Source organism: Nannospalax galili, unplaced genomic scaffold (assembly GCF_000622305.1).
Source record: "Nannospalax galili isolate Female #2095 unplaced genomic scaffold, S.galili_v1.0 scaffold1119, whole genome shotgun sequence".
NCBI classification, from domain to species: Eukaryota; Metazoa; Chordata; class Mammalia; order Rodentia; family Spalacidae; genus Nannospalax; species Nannospalax galili.
Genome location: NW_008343597.1, coordinates 2,096,946 through 2,114,887, shown reverse-complemented (window position 1 = coordinate 2,114,887; position 17,942 = coordinate 2,096,946). Strand labels below are relative to the sequence as shown.

General features: G+C 45.0%; 1 gene segment (V, D, J or C); it reads left to right on the top strand.

Moving 5' to 3' along the window:
• Window positions 1–17,942, top strand: part of LOC103739486 — a 478,332-nt gene that overhangs the window by 415,197 nt on the left and 45,193 nt on the right. The window contains 1 exon segment of the C gene segment in view: window positions 2,429–2,496. Within this exon segment, the coding sequence occupies window positions 2,429–2,496 (68 nt within the window).

The window sequence follows — 17,942 nt, the reverse complement described above, 5'->3', positions numbered from 1 at the left end:
AGGCAGGGTCTCCCCGTAGCCCCAGCTGTCCTGGAACTCACTATGTAGACCAGGCTGGCCTTGAACTCATAGAGATCTGCCTGCCTCTGCCTCCCGAGTGCTGGGATTAAAGGCGTACACCACCATGCCCAGCTATTGACACTTTTTTTAAAAAAAAAAAAAAACTGTGTGTTGCTGGTAGGTTTCTGAGAATGGTGCTTTAAAACTGATCTATTAGAAAATTCATCTGAAGTAAAAATAGAAAAAATTTTAAGTCTTCTTTTGACATGAATTGAGTGTCCTGGATGTTGCACAAAGTCCAGAGTCCCCAGTTTTATTTATTCAGCTCTGTTTTCTGTGATCAAGGGAAGAGCCACCCTGGGGAAGTGCATTGCGAAACAGCCCAAGCAAAGTTCTTAAAAAGACTGGCTGGGGGAGAAAGGGACCAGTGGGTGATTTAACTGCAGGGTACCTGCAGCAGTGAGGAGTCAACTCAGCCTGTGGCACATGGCTCACCACGTTCTGGGGAGAAGCCCAGCCTGAAGGGCACACCTTGCGGTTAGCTCTGACTTTCTCACATGCAGAAGTGCCTTGCTTAGCAGGGCAAAATCAGCAGGTCCATGGCAACATGAATAATGAAGAGATGATGAATAAACATGACGTTGTTAAAACCCATGCATTCAGCAGTCTCCCAGGACTTATCAAAGCAAAGCTCAGGGGATTCATAAGAACATCCCCAGAGATTCAAGGACTTAGCCACTTTCCACAGGGTGGGCAAGCAAGGCTGGGTGCCAGGCAGTTGGTTTTATCTTTAGCGACTTGCAGGAAATATATTAGGACAGAGTTCTGGGGCAGGTTTCAGAATACAGAGACACTAAGAGACCCTCTGAGCTCTTGGTTGGCTCACCCCCAAGTTATAACAACCTCCACACTTTAAAATGCTGCCATGCCAGGAATTTCACTGCCTAAGCATGAAAAGAACATACGTGTACAACGCAGGCATCCTTCTTCCAGAGTTCTGGGCGGTACCTGTATGCCAGCTTTCCTATACAGTTTCTGTGTAGGCACTTAAAGGCAGAGCTGGAGTCCAAGAGACCCATCATTAAATTCTGTTTCCTTCTGTCAGTAGAGTGCAGATTATTGCCCCAGCAACACTTTGGTTCCCACACTTTGAGGACTTCAGCTGAGAGCTGTCATCCTGTTTACCTGTGTCCTATGAAGTTAATGGGGGAGGGGCAAACAGATGGGAAGGGTTATGTAAATCCCGATTGCTATCCTTAATACTTCTTAGCCATGTAGTAGCCTTTTCTTCATGTTAGAACCTTTTCCTAACAAGTAATTGCTTAAAGAAATGACTAGAGAAGTTACCATAAACTCAGCTTTTAAAAAAGTTGACATTGGGGCTGAAGAGATGGCTCAGCAGTTAAGAGCACTAGCTGCTCTTGCAGAGGACTTGGGTTTGATTCCCAGCACCCACATGGTAGCTAACAATCATCTGTAACTCTAGTTCCAGGGGGTTCAATGCCCTCTTCTGACCTCCGTGGGCATTGTATGACATGGGTACACTTACATACATGTAGGCAATATTCTTATACACATAAAATAAGAAATAAGAAATAAATAAAAAGTTAATGTCAAATTGAATTAAAGGGCTAAAATATGTTTTTCATACTCTTTGGAGTGTGATCTGACCCCTAGCATGTCATATAATAAGACTATTTGAATTTTGCTCTTTACATTTTTTGTGGCATCCATCAGACTAGCCAGGGAACCCCCCCAAATTCCCAAGATTGAGGGGCTTCTCAGAACAGCCCCCAGGATAGTTGACTGTCATGACAAAGCTCAGCATTAAACTTTTTATAAACTACTGTGTGTTTCATCATGTTCAAGACTGACAGGAAGCCAGGCTGTGTGAGGGTTCAGCTCGGTGTGCCCATCGTTCCCCTCTCCTATGCTAGGGCAAGAAGGAAGCTTAGGAGACAGTGTCTCCTGAGGCTGACTGGAGTCTAAACCTCATCTAATTCTAGTCAGCCTCCAAAATGCTGAACATTCTCCTCCTGTCTCCTTGTAATCAATTCATTGTCATCAGAATGTGTGACACCTCCAGGGGAGGGAAGGACATGCCTTGAAAACTGATCAGAGAAATTGTCCTGAAAATGATGTTGTAAAATGGAAATGAGACCTTTAGAAGAGAGATGCTGAACAAGAGAAATCAGAAAGCCTCAGTATGAAACCAGAGGAAATGGAGAGGTGGGCGGCAGGCCATGGGGCACCGCTAGTCAGTGTCCCTGCACCAGCTGTAGAAATAGCCCCTTGACCTTCAGAGAAAGAAACAGCCTCACAGGCCTATGCTTTTCTGCGTGAGTTTATTTTCCCCAAAATTAAAATAGAAAGATATCTATAAGCCTCGGGGATCTACCTGGGGTTCTTGTAAAGGCCTCTGTCACAGTGTTAACACAGGTTCAGGCTATGGAAAGCTGACGTTTGGGCAAGGGACCATCCTCATTGTCCATCCAAGTAAGTGTAAAAGGACAGAGCCGCATGGTGGGAATTCTGGAATTGCATCCCTGGTGTCAGGTTTAAAATAATTGTATGCTGTCTGGGAGCCAGGCTTCAAGTGAACTAATGTCCAAGGTCCTTTGTCTTCTCCTGTCTTGAGTTCTCTCCCACTTCCTGTGAGTAAAACTGATCTTGACCTTGGAAAGCTAGAATCTTTTCTGCTTTCAGAGCCTCCTCTGGAAGTGAGGGCCTTACTTTTGGGGGGGGGAACCCCTTCCAACTGATTCCCCTCTTAGTTTCTTTTAGCTGCATTCCCTGTCAGAAAGTTCTCCCCATATCAACCTTAAGTTCTTCTTGACACAGCTGAGGTCATGTCCACTGGTATCATCCTCAGTGGAGAGGGATAATGGAGAACAGAGTTAGAACAGGTATGTTCAGAAGGGTTTTAAATGAAAGCAGGGAAGGAAAATCTGAAAACTGGAACGGACTCTAAGGTCTTATTTCCAATCCCTCTATGTTCCCTGCACATATCCAACTGCTTCTATAAATGCAAAACACAAAAAGAAAGAAATAATGGACAGAAAAAAGCAGCCACTGTGTCCATTCCCTAGCACCGAAACCACAGGCAAAGGATTACAATTAATTTCAAAGAGCTTCAGATCCAAGGCTTAATACCTTTTCTCCTTGTGGTAACGTGCATCCTTGCTGATAATTAGAGCAGATAGGAAGGCTTGGCTCTCCTATGTTTGTGGCTGCACCCCACTGGGAAGAGAAAGAAATACAACTATTTTTTAAAGATACATAAAGTTCCTTCTGTCATCCGTTGTAAAACTCCCCACTGCAGCGAGGAAAAGCCAGAATTTGGAGAAAGATTCAACTAATGGTGAAGCCAGACAGACTGGAGAGGCCAGACTCAGTGCCCCCCCCCGATGTTTCTCTGTTCCCTCCCCCACTTCAGGCCTTCCAGATCGTTCTTGTAGTGATCCTAAGGGAGTCAAGAGGACATGGATAAGGCGAGCTTAGAACTCGAGGAGTGTGGGTGATTGAAAATGACAAATGGCAGGCAGGAAAGGAAAACGTTAAAAAGCAGAAATATGAATTTCACAGAAGCTCGGTAAGATTGGTTTGGGAGACAAGGATCAAGAGAAGGTTGTTATCCCGGGATCTCCACCAAGGGCAGTGTCTCACACAGGGAGTGCTCCCACCCTGTGCTGCTGGACTAGCCTCTCCCCTGCAGGCACAGTTTTGCTGAGGCGGAGAGCACAGTATGGGTTCTGGGTGTGTGGAGGAGGCTCTGACATCAGTCTTTATCTGTCAGTAGCACAAATTCACAGCAGATGGGGAAGGAACTAGACTCTGCCGGTGTGGCTCTCAGGCTCAATGCTTGGCCGTTATAATGTCTCAAATATGCAAGATACCATGGAGAAAAGTCTGATTCTAATGAGCAGGGCACAGGTTGGACCAATATTGCTCATTTTTTGTTGCGTTTCCCCAAGCCGGGTAGTGTGAGTGCCAACACCAAGAGCTTGACATTTTAGCTCAGGATCCAATTGACTGAAATATGGCAGAGGTGTCTGAAAGGCCAAGAGTGCCTCCAGAGCTTGGCCTTTGTTGTTAGCTCTCTGGCAGTTGTCATTTCAGGAAAACGCATCCACTTAGAAAGGTCAGCTCTTCATTAGCCAGACAAATGAGAACAACATATTGACCAGAGGTAAGGTGTGGGGAGCCCAGATCTCAGCTTCTGAGAGCCTGGCATTTCTAGTCCTTTAATCACAATGTGCTGGTGAACATGTGCTGTCTCAGAAGACAGATCAATGATGCCTGAGGATGGTATCACCGAGCTAGCTTGGAAATGGAAATGAGATGCAGAGGACCGGGACGCTGTATGGGTGGAGGAACAGGCAGGATGGGAGAAAGAGACAGGGAGCTCGGTGATGTCTTTGAAAAGAGAACTGCACGCTCCTAGCAAGTTTCCTGTTCTCCCCAACAGAATCTGTCCTAACTGTGGCTCCTAGTTCGATCCCCCAGGTAATACTGAACACTACCTGAGATGCCTTTTGAATTTGCATCAAGGAAGACTGGGATCTTCACTCTCTAAGAGTCCCCAGGCAGTTATTGTAAAGGGTTGGTTTACTGTGTAACACCTCCTACAGCAAACTGGTGCTTGGGCGGGGGACACACTTATCAGTCATTCCAAGTAAGTTTTCGCGTTGCCTGTGGAGTTCGGTGAGGTTGGTAGTCACCAACGTGGGGCTCAGTGGCTGTGTAGGTTGCAAAATGGGTAAGGACACAGTTGAAGGAATTGAGATACATTAACTTTGATCAGAAAAACAGGACAAAGACTGGTAAATGTGGGTTTTGGACTTAAAAGGCAGCACAGAGAGTATGGGACTTGAAAGTGATCAAAAAACCACCTCTGTGTCTACCAGCACATGGTTGGGGACAGGTAAGGTGGAGAGAATGGTGGATACAGAATAACTGAGGGGTCTAAGAAATGGGGTGGGGTGGGAGGCAGCAAAGTGGTCAGAGCCTCAGTCTGGCTTAACATAGAGTGAATTGTTCCAGAAGTTTCATAAAGAAATAAAATCATTCCCAGAGTCAAATGATGTCATAAGGAATCCTTGTTAAAATGGCATTTCAGAATCATATAAGCATCAGGAGAGAAATTAAGTCTTAAAAGAAAAAGAACTTAGGTGCCCAAGCATGAAACAAATAGCCTACACCTTAAATTAAACAGCGAGCCACACAAGATGCACATTAGCTCTTAATCCCCTCTCAGGAGGCAGCCATTCCTCCAGCTGCACATGGTCACATCTGCCTGAAGCCCTGGAGCTTCCTCCTCCTGATATCCTTGCCTAGGTGGGAGTTTACATAGGCTTTGACAGCCTGCATGTCCGCCGCCTGCCCACAAGGGGGGGTCCAGGTGGAAACGCTAGCTCTCCCTCCTGCCTGGTTTTTGTTGAGCTTCCTACCACAGTGGAACACCGGTAACCAGAAGCTCTATTTTGGGAAAGGAACAAGTTTGACTGTTGTTCCAAGTAAGTCATAGAATGTTTATCACCATTGTGTAAAATCTTGAAATTACAGAAAGAACTATCAAGTCTGCCACTCGGGTTCTCTACTCCTAGGTAGAACCTCTCCTAGAACATAGCAAGAGCCCCTTCCCTTATCCCAAGAATGATTCTTGCCAGGACAGGTCTTAACTGTCCTGCCTTGAAATTCCTGTAGAGAGGAGGACAGACACAGATGCTTGCAGGAGTGGCCTCCCCTCTCGCTCACTCCTCAAGACTGCACAGTTCAGAGAAGTCAGTTCCTGAGGCACAAGCCTCAGGAGCAGAGGTTGAAGGGATGACTCACCTGAGAGAAAAGGGACAGAGGCCAGAGGAGGGCGAGAGGACACTTCACGGAAAACTAAAACATGGGGTGGTGTGAGAGGATGAAACTGATGGCAGGCGTGTCCCGACTTCTCCCAGAGTTTAGACCTAAGGCAAAGCATTGATACCACCCAGATAGACACAGGGGATTCCTGCCCTCTCTAAAGACAAATCTGGCAGAAAGCCACCTGCCAAGCCTCTCCTAATGATACCTTTATCTTAGTTTCTCTCAGTTAATGCAGCAAGAACTGTTGGGAAAAGGTTACCGGTGGTTTTGATGGTGTGGCGGTAATGCAGAGTGTGGGCTCACACGAATAAGGTGAGGGCTTGCATCTGGAGAGCTGGCACAGTGGTTTTTGTAGTGACATGGCACACTGTGTCTAACTATGGAAATGAGAAATTAACTTTTGGGGCTGGAACCAGACTCACCATTAAACCCAGTAAGTATTTCATCCCTGGTCAGAAAACCAACCTGTCAGATTCTGAGGGTCAAACTGGACTATATAGGCTTAGGGGAAATATGCTCTGTACTTTTTCATTACTGGTAGAAATGGGTGACAGCCAAATATCTGAGCTTTCCAGGGGAACTCCAGCCTTGAATATTTAATTTATAACTAGAAAATATGATTCCCAATTCTGTTTCTGCTGTTGGTATCATGTGCTAAAATGACATGTGTCAAGAATTCAGACACAATGCCTTCTCTTTTACCTTGTATGATGATTTTAACTTTGGGTGCTCAAAGTATTTGGAAGCAGTGATAGCAACATAAAGTATCAAAGAGACAAGCAGGAGAGCCAGAGGTGTAGATGACAGAGAACGTCAGGCAGGTTCATGTTGCAAAAAGAATCCCGTGCTGGGTCTCTTCTACAGATGGCAAAGATACTGGGAAAGGGGCTAGAGCTGATGCTATGGCTGGGGCGGGGATGCTCTGAGATGAAGTGTTAAACCCAAAGGGGAAAGAAAATTTTGGGAAGCTCCAGGTTCTTCCCCCAGTGGAGCCTCTCAATACGGCAGCACGGTGGTGCATCACAGTTTGGACAAGGCACAGAACTGTTGAAAGCACTATCTCTGAGATGATGGATGATGGGTAAACAAATCCATATAGAGGCTGGCTATGTATTCAGAGAGAAACATGAAAACACGGGGCAAGTAGATTTCTTGTACCCACACTTAAAAACTGGTGAGTTTAAATATGTTCACCATGTTAGCAAAGGCAGCTCAGCAAAGTAGAAAGGCAGACAGAAGGAACAAGAGCCAGAGGGATGGAACCCCGCCAAGTCTGGATTTCCCAAGTGTCCAAACCACCGTCTCCTAGAGGAATCCCACATGCACACATTTTGTTTTTCTGCATTGGAAATTAAGGATTTTATTTTTCTGTATTGAAGATTTGCAAGGCTCAGACTCTTACAGTGAAAATGGCACTGGGTACACAGGCTGCATAAAGAACCTTTACACACCAAGGTCTTCTCCCTCTCTTCTCTCTAGATAAGACAGGAAAAATGGTCTCCTCACTCTGAATCCAGGGATAGGTTGCTCAGAATTCTGAAGAGTGACAGTGGTTGAGCTGAGCCATGGGGCTTGGGGACCCAGTAATGGTCAGCCTGTTTCCTCCCAGACACTGTAATTACCAAGAGTCTTCAGGGAAACATCTCAAGAGACCATAGTACCTCTAGGGAAAATGGCACTGAGAGCATCTCCAAATAAGATGCTTTACCCCGAGAGGGACAGACTACCTCTAAACCAACTCACAGCTTCTGGTATTTGAACACCGTGTAGAAACCATGTTTCCGGAGATTGTTAGAAGTTAACATTTACTGGGAGGGTTGGAGCCTGGAAGACTTCATAGCAGAGAGGAATAACTTAGGAAGATCTGATTAGGATTAATGAGATGAAGGAAAATTCTGATGAGAGGACTAGAAAAATCCAGAAAGAAAAGATACAGTGAGCCCTGGGGAGTTGTAGCATTTATCCTACCTAGTCCAAGCTGCAAAGAGCAAACAGGAACCAAATTCTCATGTACCATCGACCATTTCACATTTATAACATTCTGTAATTATTATAATGGCTTTGTCTTTTTGGCCAAATACCAACAGGTCCTAGATGCAAAGGACCCATCTTTTCTCCAGCACTGAGTCACCCTCCACCCCATCCCACCTCCCCCACGATCACGCTCAGGAACTGTTTTTGTACAGGAGTTTGATGCTGTGTGAATGTTGGAAACAAGCTAACCTTTGGCTCAGGAACTATTTTGAGAGTCAGACCTTGTAAGTACGGAACACATCTGCTCCGCCTAATCCCAACTTGAGCCTTGCTATGTATTGAATGGGCTGCCTTGGAGGCATTTGGTTCTAAACAACACATGAAATTCCAGGCACAGTGCACGTACTTTATTGGTGTGGTTCATTTAGGAATTTCTATGTATTGCCTTTGGGAGTATTCATCACACCAGTGAACCAGTGTGGCCCACAGCTTTAAAACTGAAAAAAAAAAAAAAAATCACAGACCATGCTGCCTGCTGTTTGGTATCTGGACTCACAAAATGGAATCCTTGGTCTGGGGTGTTGATCTTAGAGATCTGTCATTAGCCTGTGACTTAGGTGTGAGAAAAACCGCACACTGAGTGACTGGCCGGGTGCTTCTGAGATCAGTGTTAGAGAAAGCCCAGGCAGGCAGGTTGGTGAGGAGACAGTTGTGACAAGTGCCAGTCCTTTCTGTAAAGCTGCTGACGTAGACAAGCTGACTTTTGGGATGGGGGCTCCTTTAGCAGCTAGGCCCAGTAAGTATCAGGACATTTTTTTATGCCGTTTCCTGTTATTTTCTCTAGGCTGATGTTTAATTTCTCCTCCCTTAGATTCAAAGATACAAACCATGATGTCCTCTTCTTTTCCTTTAATTTTGACTAAGGACCTCCAGTCTACCTACCCTTCCTACATGGCAGTTTTATGGGCATATCACTCTCATGAAGACACAGACAGTGAGGCCGTCAGTAGCTATACAGGGCTAGGCACTCCTCGGCCTTTGCCCAGGTGATGAATGCTGTGAGCTTTTGTGCAAACAACGAGGCAGAGGAAGAAATGACCAGGAACATAGACCAGATCTATAGTCTATAAGCTGGTGCTGGTGTACGTGGAGGCTCGAGGGTGCGGGGGGCAGGGGGCGCAAGAGCTCAGAACATCTGTTTCTGGCGGAGAGGTTTATGTCAAGACTTGTCTCAGGGTGTGAATACAGGAGGTGCAAACCGACTCACCTTTGGGAAAGGGACCCAGCTGATCATTCAGCCCCGTAAGTGCTTCTGCTTGGGGAGGGGGTTCTAGATGGGGTCTCTACAGGGACATATCCAAATCCTGTTTGTGAGCCTTTGGTACAACTGACACTCATCTAAGTACATAGGTTTAGAGCCATGTAGATGAAAGAGATCATGTGGTCTGTGCTTCGGAGGGCTCCTGAGATTTGCCCTTTTGTAACTGTATTTGACTGCAAGTCCATTATTGTAAGTTCTGGACTCCAGCAGACAAAAGATGGGAGCTTAAGACTGAGACATAAACATATGCAGGCCACCTAGCCAGCAACACCTTTGCAATGAAAATTACTTCCACAGGGAGTGTGACTAGATATGTGGATAGAGGACTCATTGTTTCTCCTTTTCTGTCTTTATGGCCTCTTCTCTGCCTGACTTAGGGACCTTAAATCAGATCAGTTATTAATCACTTGGTTTCTCAGCCCCATCACTCATCAAGTATGACAAGACAGATCCATTAACATAAAACCCAGAAGAGAGAGGCCAAAGAGCTCAGTTCCCAATGTGTTCGGAGTTGAATTTGACAACTTCTTGGCTTTAATCAACTAGCCAATGCCTATGATCAACTGAGGCCAGAGAGGGCAACCAGAGGATATGCTAATCAAGCAATTATCAGGCCAGAGCCCTCTGCCCTCACCGGGAGAGGTTGAGTTGGAGAAGGCTGGCCGTCTGGGAAGAGGTGAGGGAAGGAGCTCTGAGGGAGGCAGCAGAGACCAGCTGCAAGGTTCAGCACTGGGTTTCTGCTGTGGAGCGTCTCACAGTGTAAACACTGGCGACGGCAGGAAACTCACCTTTGGGACTGGAACAAGACTTCGGGTCAGCCCTGGTAGGTAGGGGGAACCACGAGGTAATTTAACTGGGTGTTCCCTAAAGAGAAGGAGTGTGACAGAAGAGCTGTCTGACTAGATCCAGTCCTCCTTGCCTTCCAGTGGGAGGTGACCTCGCGGAGGATGCCGGTCCTCTATTGCTTGTGTTTCCTTGATTTCTATCACCAAGGCTTTTCCTTTCTATCTGTGAAAACAGCCTCTCAGCGGCCTTGCACTTCGTATTTTCGGCAAATTAATTTATCACCAAGACCTTGTCACTGAGCAACAGAGTGAAAAGTGCTCTCAAACAGACTAGCAAGGCATGGTCACTCTGATAACTTTTCAAGGTGCTAAGTATAAACATGAGGACATAGGTTACTATTGCCTTTTAATGAGTACTTTAGAGAGATCTCATGCACTTGACTTCTGAGAGAAATCACCTTGCTAGACTCTTGGTCTGGTAAAAGCAAAACCTCGACGCTTGAAGAACAGAATCAAACAGCAAATCTTTCCCTCCAAAGCACCGCCATGTTTCTTTCTTTACCTATTATGAATAACTGATGATTATTAGCATGACATAATATAGATGAGTGGTTTGAGCATTCTTAACCTATGATTAAGATACAAGTGGAAGAATTTCTGGAGCAAGCAACCAAGCAGTGGTCCCTGAAGACTGCCTGTATACCTGGGCATGATTTCTTTACAGCACTGGTATCTGTTTGGGGACCTGTTTGAAGGCTGATTACATGTCTCTGAGTGCCGATTTGAGTTCTAGTTAGGTGTGCTTAGCGCACTGGAAAGTACATGCCTGTGCTCATAATGTAGAAGCATGACAAAATAGCTCCATTTCTGTAGAAAAACAGAGGAGTGTGGCATTCGTCCGTCCCTCTCTTCCCTGTCCCTGCCACACTGGGGAGATGCCTACAAGATTCTCCCAAGAGGTTTTTGTTAGAGAGTGTATTACTGTGGCAATAATAACAATGACCTACGATTTGGAGCAGGAACCAGACTAACAGTAAAACCAAGTAAGTGAAGGAGTGGGCCAACCTCAAAAGCCAATGTGAGTGGGTAGTAATACTTTTCTGTGTGATTTCAGTGGCGAGATATCACTACTTCCAAGAAGACGGCTCTATGTAGTTTCTTGTTGGGCATCTGTTAATTAATTTTGGCTGTCCCAAGAAGTAAAAAACGTCACTGGTTTCTTCATTAGCTCAGGATATACAGAGATGCTAAGGATTCTTTTCATGTACATACATATATAACCCACATTTGTGGGAGGATAAAATGAAAAGACCTAGCGATTCAAAACTCAGTTTCTCCTCAGTACACAAGACCCCACCCCCAACAGAACACACACCCCAGAAGGAGTACAATTACAACCCATTTCCTGAGTGTAATAGTTGTCGTGTTTGCCTCACAAGAGAAGTGCAGTCCGATATTTTATTGTTTGTTTAGTTGGTTGATTAGTTGGTTGGCTTTTTCCTGTTATTCTTTGTAAATTAAGCTCCTCAAGCTACAGCTGTGAAGGAAGCCTGGCGCTTTGCCCCTGAAGTAGCTACTCTCTGACCCCCGTGTTGACCACCTCTACTTGACCTTACTATTGTTTGTAAGCCGTAAGCAAGAGCAGCCCTTCAGAATCCAGTGTTGTGGAAACAAAACTAGTGACTTAATATCAAGCTCAAATGTGTTTGCACAGCCTGCTGTTATTTTTTAGAGAATGCTCTAAGCTTGTCAAGAAGCTGGGGACTAAGACTGCAGGGGTACGCCTTCCACTAGAGGGGACGTTACTTGCTTGTCTCCTTCTCAGTCCTGCCTGCCTGCCTGCTGGTTATTGTAAGGCCCCATATGACTGTGAATTATGGAGGAAGTCAAGGAAAGCTCATCTTTGGAAAAGGCACTAAACTCTCTGTTAAATCAAGTAAGTGTTGGAGATTTCAAAGACTATACCAGACTGTGTGACTCAAATACAACCCAGAATCAGTGAGGAATATTCAGCAGCCCTTCTCTGTGGCTCTACCACCTCTCCTCAGGGACAAACCCACAGAACGGCTTTTGTCAATTCCTCTAGCTGGCCTTGGTCCAAACCCGCACTTCCCTGTACTAGAAATAAGCAAACTCTGGGCTTCGTAACTTTAGCAAGACCTTCTCCCCAGGATGGCACTTCCTTGGGATTGAGAGCCCACCTCACTATGGGGCACAACGATCTTTTCAGCAACGGTCTCATGGAAGAGGTTCCTAAATGACCTATAATCTATGACTAGTGGGAGGTTGGTTTTTAGACATTAATAGGGGATCAGAGGAGGAGGAGGAACAGGATGGCTATTGTGAGGGGGTTTTTGTTTAGGGAGAATGGGCTGTGGAACTCAGAATACTGGGTCGGTGCTCAGCTTTGGCAAAGGCACCTCATTGTTGGTCACACCTGGTAAGTTCTTGTGGCTAACTAATTATCCTTTCCGGGAAGAAATCCACTGGGGCCTGTTGAAACACAGCTGAATTTAATTGCTTCGTTTAGCATGCAGTTGTTAACTATGTCGGATGTGGGAGCAAGATATGAATACATGTTTCCCTGGAGGCTGGATTTGGTTATCAGGTCTATGGGCAGTTTGATAAATTGTACTAATACTGCAATCAGTGTTTCTCTCAAAGGCCCACAAAGCACATTATGGCTCTGGGGAAAAGGCAGAGATAAGAAGGGAAAAAAAAGCTTTGTGATAGAGACAGAAGCAAACCAAAAAAGGGAGACTGCCAGAGCAGCCGGGCATAGCCAGGGAAGCGTGTCCTTAACAGATAAGTGATGAGGACCCAATTGAGTCTACACCACGTCATCTAGCAGAACTGAAAAATAAGGCATGAGGCCTGAGGACTGGGGGTGGGGGGCAGTTCCCAGCTTCTGGGGCTTTCTCCTGAGAGAGTAGCAGAACCACAGAACTTTCTCTAGAAAAAGGACAGCCCTAGTTGTAGCACATCAATGGGCTCATTTTTCTGCGGACAGCCCTCCTCTTCATCCTAGGAACAACATCGCCCCTGTACATCATTGGCCAAGTCAACCCTATGGGAGAGGCAGAGAATCCCAGTAGCTTGGCTGGCTTCTCACCTCTGCTGGGTTATCTGTGATGAAGCAGTATACTTATCTGAGTTGTGAGGGTATCAGAAGAGGGTAACAGAGATGGGTAATAGATAGCAATATGGAACATTCACAGACTGTCTACCCTTGCACAGTTCAGTGGGGTTTTTATTGTTTGTTTTCTTCTTTCTGTTAGAATTACAGAAGTCCCTTACACGCAGGCACACTGTTTACAAAAGTGACTGCCGCCTTAGGTTTTCATAGTATTTCATCAACCATCCTCGGTGCATGAATTATGTGAGACAATGAGGTAATGGGATTATGTGTTAATAACAGAGCTATATATTTAATAAGTGGCCCAGTCAAAGCACTGAACTTGAAGTGCTATTCACTTTCCCATACACTGCCTTTGGCATTTCCTCAAGGGACACATTTTCTTTGTGTAGCTTCTATGATGGCTTTATCCTTGGAAGGTAGATTTCACTTTTGCTAAGCTCTTTTCAGAAACAAGACAACAATGGAGAAGGGACTCCAACTAGTGGCTGATGCCGTTAGGGATCTCAAATGAGGTATATTTGTAAAATAATGTCATTGGTTTGTTTTATGGCTCCTAAACAGACTCTCAGAGAGAATCCTAAATGTGTTTTGAAGGGTTCAGCAATCAGATGTTTTAAGTCCTAGTCCATTTTTCTAAATCAGCCTCTTAATGAACACACATGATGGCTGCATGAAATTGAGGGAGTTTTGCACACTCATACCCAATGAAAAAAAACGAAGGTTTTCTATATAGACTGAGATATAATGCCAACTAAATTCCTTTTGGGAAAAAATGAAGTTCTCTCAGTGAGGAAATCACCTGTGATATTCTCGTATTGGATGTCAATGCCGTTTTAGGAAATGGCTGCCTTACACTGTTTATGTAGAGACACAGAACACTGTGGCTAACACAGGAAACTACAAATATGTCTTTGGAGCAGGCACCAGATTGAAGGTTTTAGCAAGTAAGTAGCACAAGCAAGACAGCTTTTATTTTAAAAGTTGTTTGTGTCTGTACTTGAGGGACAAGGGTTAGTGGAATAAAGGAAGCACTTGTTCCAAGTGACAGAAGCTAAAATACCACTGCCTGAAGGGGCAGGTCTGAGTCCCTCAACCCTGAACAGAAAGGGAAGAAGAGAACTCTGGGGATCACTATGATGGACTTTTCACTAATCTCCTAAGAACTGTATTATTCATTAGAAGAATGCTTATGAAGCCAGGCTCGGTGGTGCATGTCTGTAATCCTAGCCCTAGGGAGGCAGGTGCAGGAGGACCATGAGTTCAAGGCCAGTCAGGTCTACATAGTAAGACCTGTCTTCAAACATAACAAACAGAAAAGAACATCTGAGTGAAGACCTCATGCGATTCCTCTCAACCCAGTAGCGATTCTGTCTCTGTGCTCTTCTTTTATAGCTGTGCTCTCAGCTCACTTTTGTCTTCACTTGTCTTTTCTGTCCTTTATGTCGCTCTTCTCTGGCCAACTTAGTGCTTCATCTGGGCACTCATAGTTTGAGAAACTGTCTCAAGGGAAAATCACATCCATTTCCTAGCCTGTCACTCAACGACCTCTGAAATCTGAACCTTTTCTGTGCTTTCATTTTTTTCCCTTTCAAAATTATTCTGGTCCTGGAAGACTGCTTCCCCTGAACACTTCACGTCCCCACAGCTGTGCCGTGCATCCATGCAGCAGACATTCCAGCCGAACATCTAATTAGACATGTACAAAGTTTGTTCTTTTAACAGAGTCTCCCAGTCAGTTATCCGGAAATCCAGCATGGTTGTCACCAGACCTAACTTCTCAGGGAGACTTGAGAAATTATGAACTTTAAAATAAATAAATAAATAAATAAGATGGCCAGAGTAAGGGATCCAGAAGACAAATAGGAAAGGAAGAAGGGAAAAGATGGCTTCTATAATGAGTGTAAGAAGGATCTTTCCTTGACTGTGGGAAGGTTTTCCTTGACTAAACTCAAGTAGGGAATTTATGGGTTGCCGTGTTACCTGTGTGTTTCCTGCCCAGCCACCCCTAGAATGTTCCATAACTAATTATCATTTGTGAAGCCCTTGGTCCAAGTGGTTCACGGTGAGAAAGACAGAGATGAATGGTGGTGGCATGGAATTTGGGACTCGGATTTTCCTTCAAGTTATATTAAAATTGAAAGAGCGCCCCCTCAACCATCCCTCCCTCTGAAAAACACCTGGAAAGATGGCAGAGTTACCTTCTTAATCATAAGGGATGGTCTCAGGTTAATCCTTGGGCTGTATTAACTCCTAAGAAGGGATAATGAGAATGGAGAAGTCTCCCCTGGGACTAGGACAGGGGTGAAAAGTCCCTTCCTGATGACCATCCAAACAGAGGACCAAAACATCTGGGTTTAGAATCAGGGCAAACTCCATGGCAGAGGTATATGTGCTGAAGAAGTAAGGCTCTTCTTCAACGTGCCAAGAGCTGGCCTGTGGTCTGAGGTGTCTGGCCCGGCACCCTGAAGGTGCGGAGCTCCACTCTGACCCCTCTTATCAGACAGGCTGAGGCAGCTTCCTTCAGTCCCTTTCACGGTGGTAGCAATCTCCCTGTATGGATTTGCTTTGGAGCCACAGACAGAAACTGTTTCTACTTTGTCCAAATGAGGCATATGATTTCAGAGCCCTGGAGAATTACTATCTAAAATACTAGAGAGTGTGTCAGGATTTTGGCAGTCAGTATTCTGGGATTGTGCAGGAAAACTCCTTCTTTAGAATATTTAGAAAGAATACCTTTCATTTGTCCAATGTGGAAACAGACCTGAAATCCAAGCTGGTGCTAGGATTTGGTGCCAGCTTATTACAGTGACAATTACTTAATATTCTCTGTGCTCACAGTATCACTCCTTCCAGAAGATCTTTAGGGAGAACTTAGCTCAGTTTCCAGGAGGTTTTTGCTGAGCTGAAGATCACTGTGTGAATAGTAATGCAGGCACCATGCTCACATTTGGAGGGGGAACAAGGTTAATGGTCAAACCCCGTGAGTATCTCTGCTGAATCCATAATGAACGCTCTAATTTAAAAGGAAGCCAGAGCGCTAAGCTTGCTTTCCTGTTTTCTCTACTCAGTTTTATTTTTCATATTCTAGGGATTATACGGTATAAATGTGGCGTGTGTGTGTGTGTGTGTGTGTGTGTGTGTGTGTGTGTGTGAAAATGGGTACAAAATACACTGGAGGAAAATCAATTCCTTGACCTTTTTTGTCTTCATCATTTTGGGGCCTAAAGACTATTAAGTACAGGGAAGAATGAGCACTGGAGCCTGAGAACCTTCCAGCAGCTCTGTCAAGATTGCCCCAATCCCTGTCGTCTTTGTCAGAAGGCAGCTTGGTCAGGAAGTGGAAAGATGATGTTTAATCTCAGATGAGCCTTTCCGCCCTGACCATACCATGAACTGACCACAATAGTAAACAATCTTCCCTACTGCCTCTTTGGCCAGGGTCCCAGCAGAAGGAGCATGCCATTCAGATTTGGGGATTGAAAAGGATTTCCTGGTACACATGGGCTGGCCCATTTCTGTAAAGCTCTCTATAACTGTGTAATACTGGCAACAACCGTAAGCTGATTTGGGGATTGGGGACCAGTCTAGCAGTAAATCCAAGTGAGTCTTCATGGTAACTCCTCTCGGTACAGTATGAAAAATCTCAGGAACCAACTTCTTACCTAATTCCTAATGTTCGAAATGTTCAGATCTATTGAATGTTTTTGTCCTGCTCACTGAAGCTGAAGCTTTGCCTGTTCCTTGACCAAAATAACTAAATCAAGGGATCCAGAAGATTATGGTAGGAAAGCAGTTAAAGTACTAGATTTTTTTTCTTACACGGCAACTAGGTTGGTTCATCCCAGAAAGGCTGTCAGGGAGCCCTTCCAACTGAATGTTGGAGAAAGTTAAGACTATGCAACCTGTTTCACAGCCTTTTTAGTTCCTATGGCGCCAACCTCAGCATGAGCTGTCAGTAAATACTATTTCCCCTCAGCCAAAGGCAAGTGCTTCTGGGAATTCTCAGGACTTGGGGCTATCCCTTAGTCAGTCAGTGATCAAGGAAATACCTCCCCACGTGGGCTTCCTGTAGTCCTTGCAGCTCACTAGTCCCTTTGGCTTAGAGCTTTATCGTGGCTTGCTACAAGTAACAGAAAAGAAGTTGATTTTATCCTAGCCCTGGCCTTTCCTGAGAAGTAGTTCTCTCCAGTCATGTTCAAGGACACCTTAAAGACCATCCACCCTATCTGTTTTGTTTTACATAGCCAGATTCTGTTCCTAACGGTGTTTGCCTCAGCTTGGGGCTGTGGCTAGGTCCTGGGTCAATGCTGGACCTCTAGGCTTGATAAAGCTCAAGAAGGGATTCAGGAAAAACATCTTTGATATAGAAATCAGTAAATTCCTAATTGAGATTTTAAATGACCTTCTATGTACCAACCTGGTAAGATTCCCCAGGGAGAAGGTCCTCCTTGGTTTTGCAGTACTGACTGTTAAGAAATACTAGTAGCAAAGGGGGGTGAAGGGATTCGTTTCAATGCCAAACCAAAGAGAACAGGAATAAATATTGGGCCAGCTTTAACAGTAAGTTTATAAAACTGTAAGCCTTTCAGAAGAACTATCTCCAGGTATATTTATTGAGGTCAGTGAGCTCATTATTTTGTAAGTGTTTTGGTACACATACACTTCAAAGGAAAACCCAAAATATAAAAGGCTAATAAAAGATGGTGTATGGTGGCCAGGTGTGGTGGCACACTCCTTTAATCCCAGCACTTGGGAGGCAGAGGCAGGCGGATCTCTGTGAGTTCAAGGCCAGCCTGCTCTACATAGTGAGTTCCAGGACATCTGGGGCTACAGGGAGATCCTGTCTCAAAAAGACCAAAAAGGA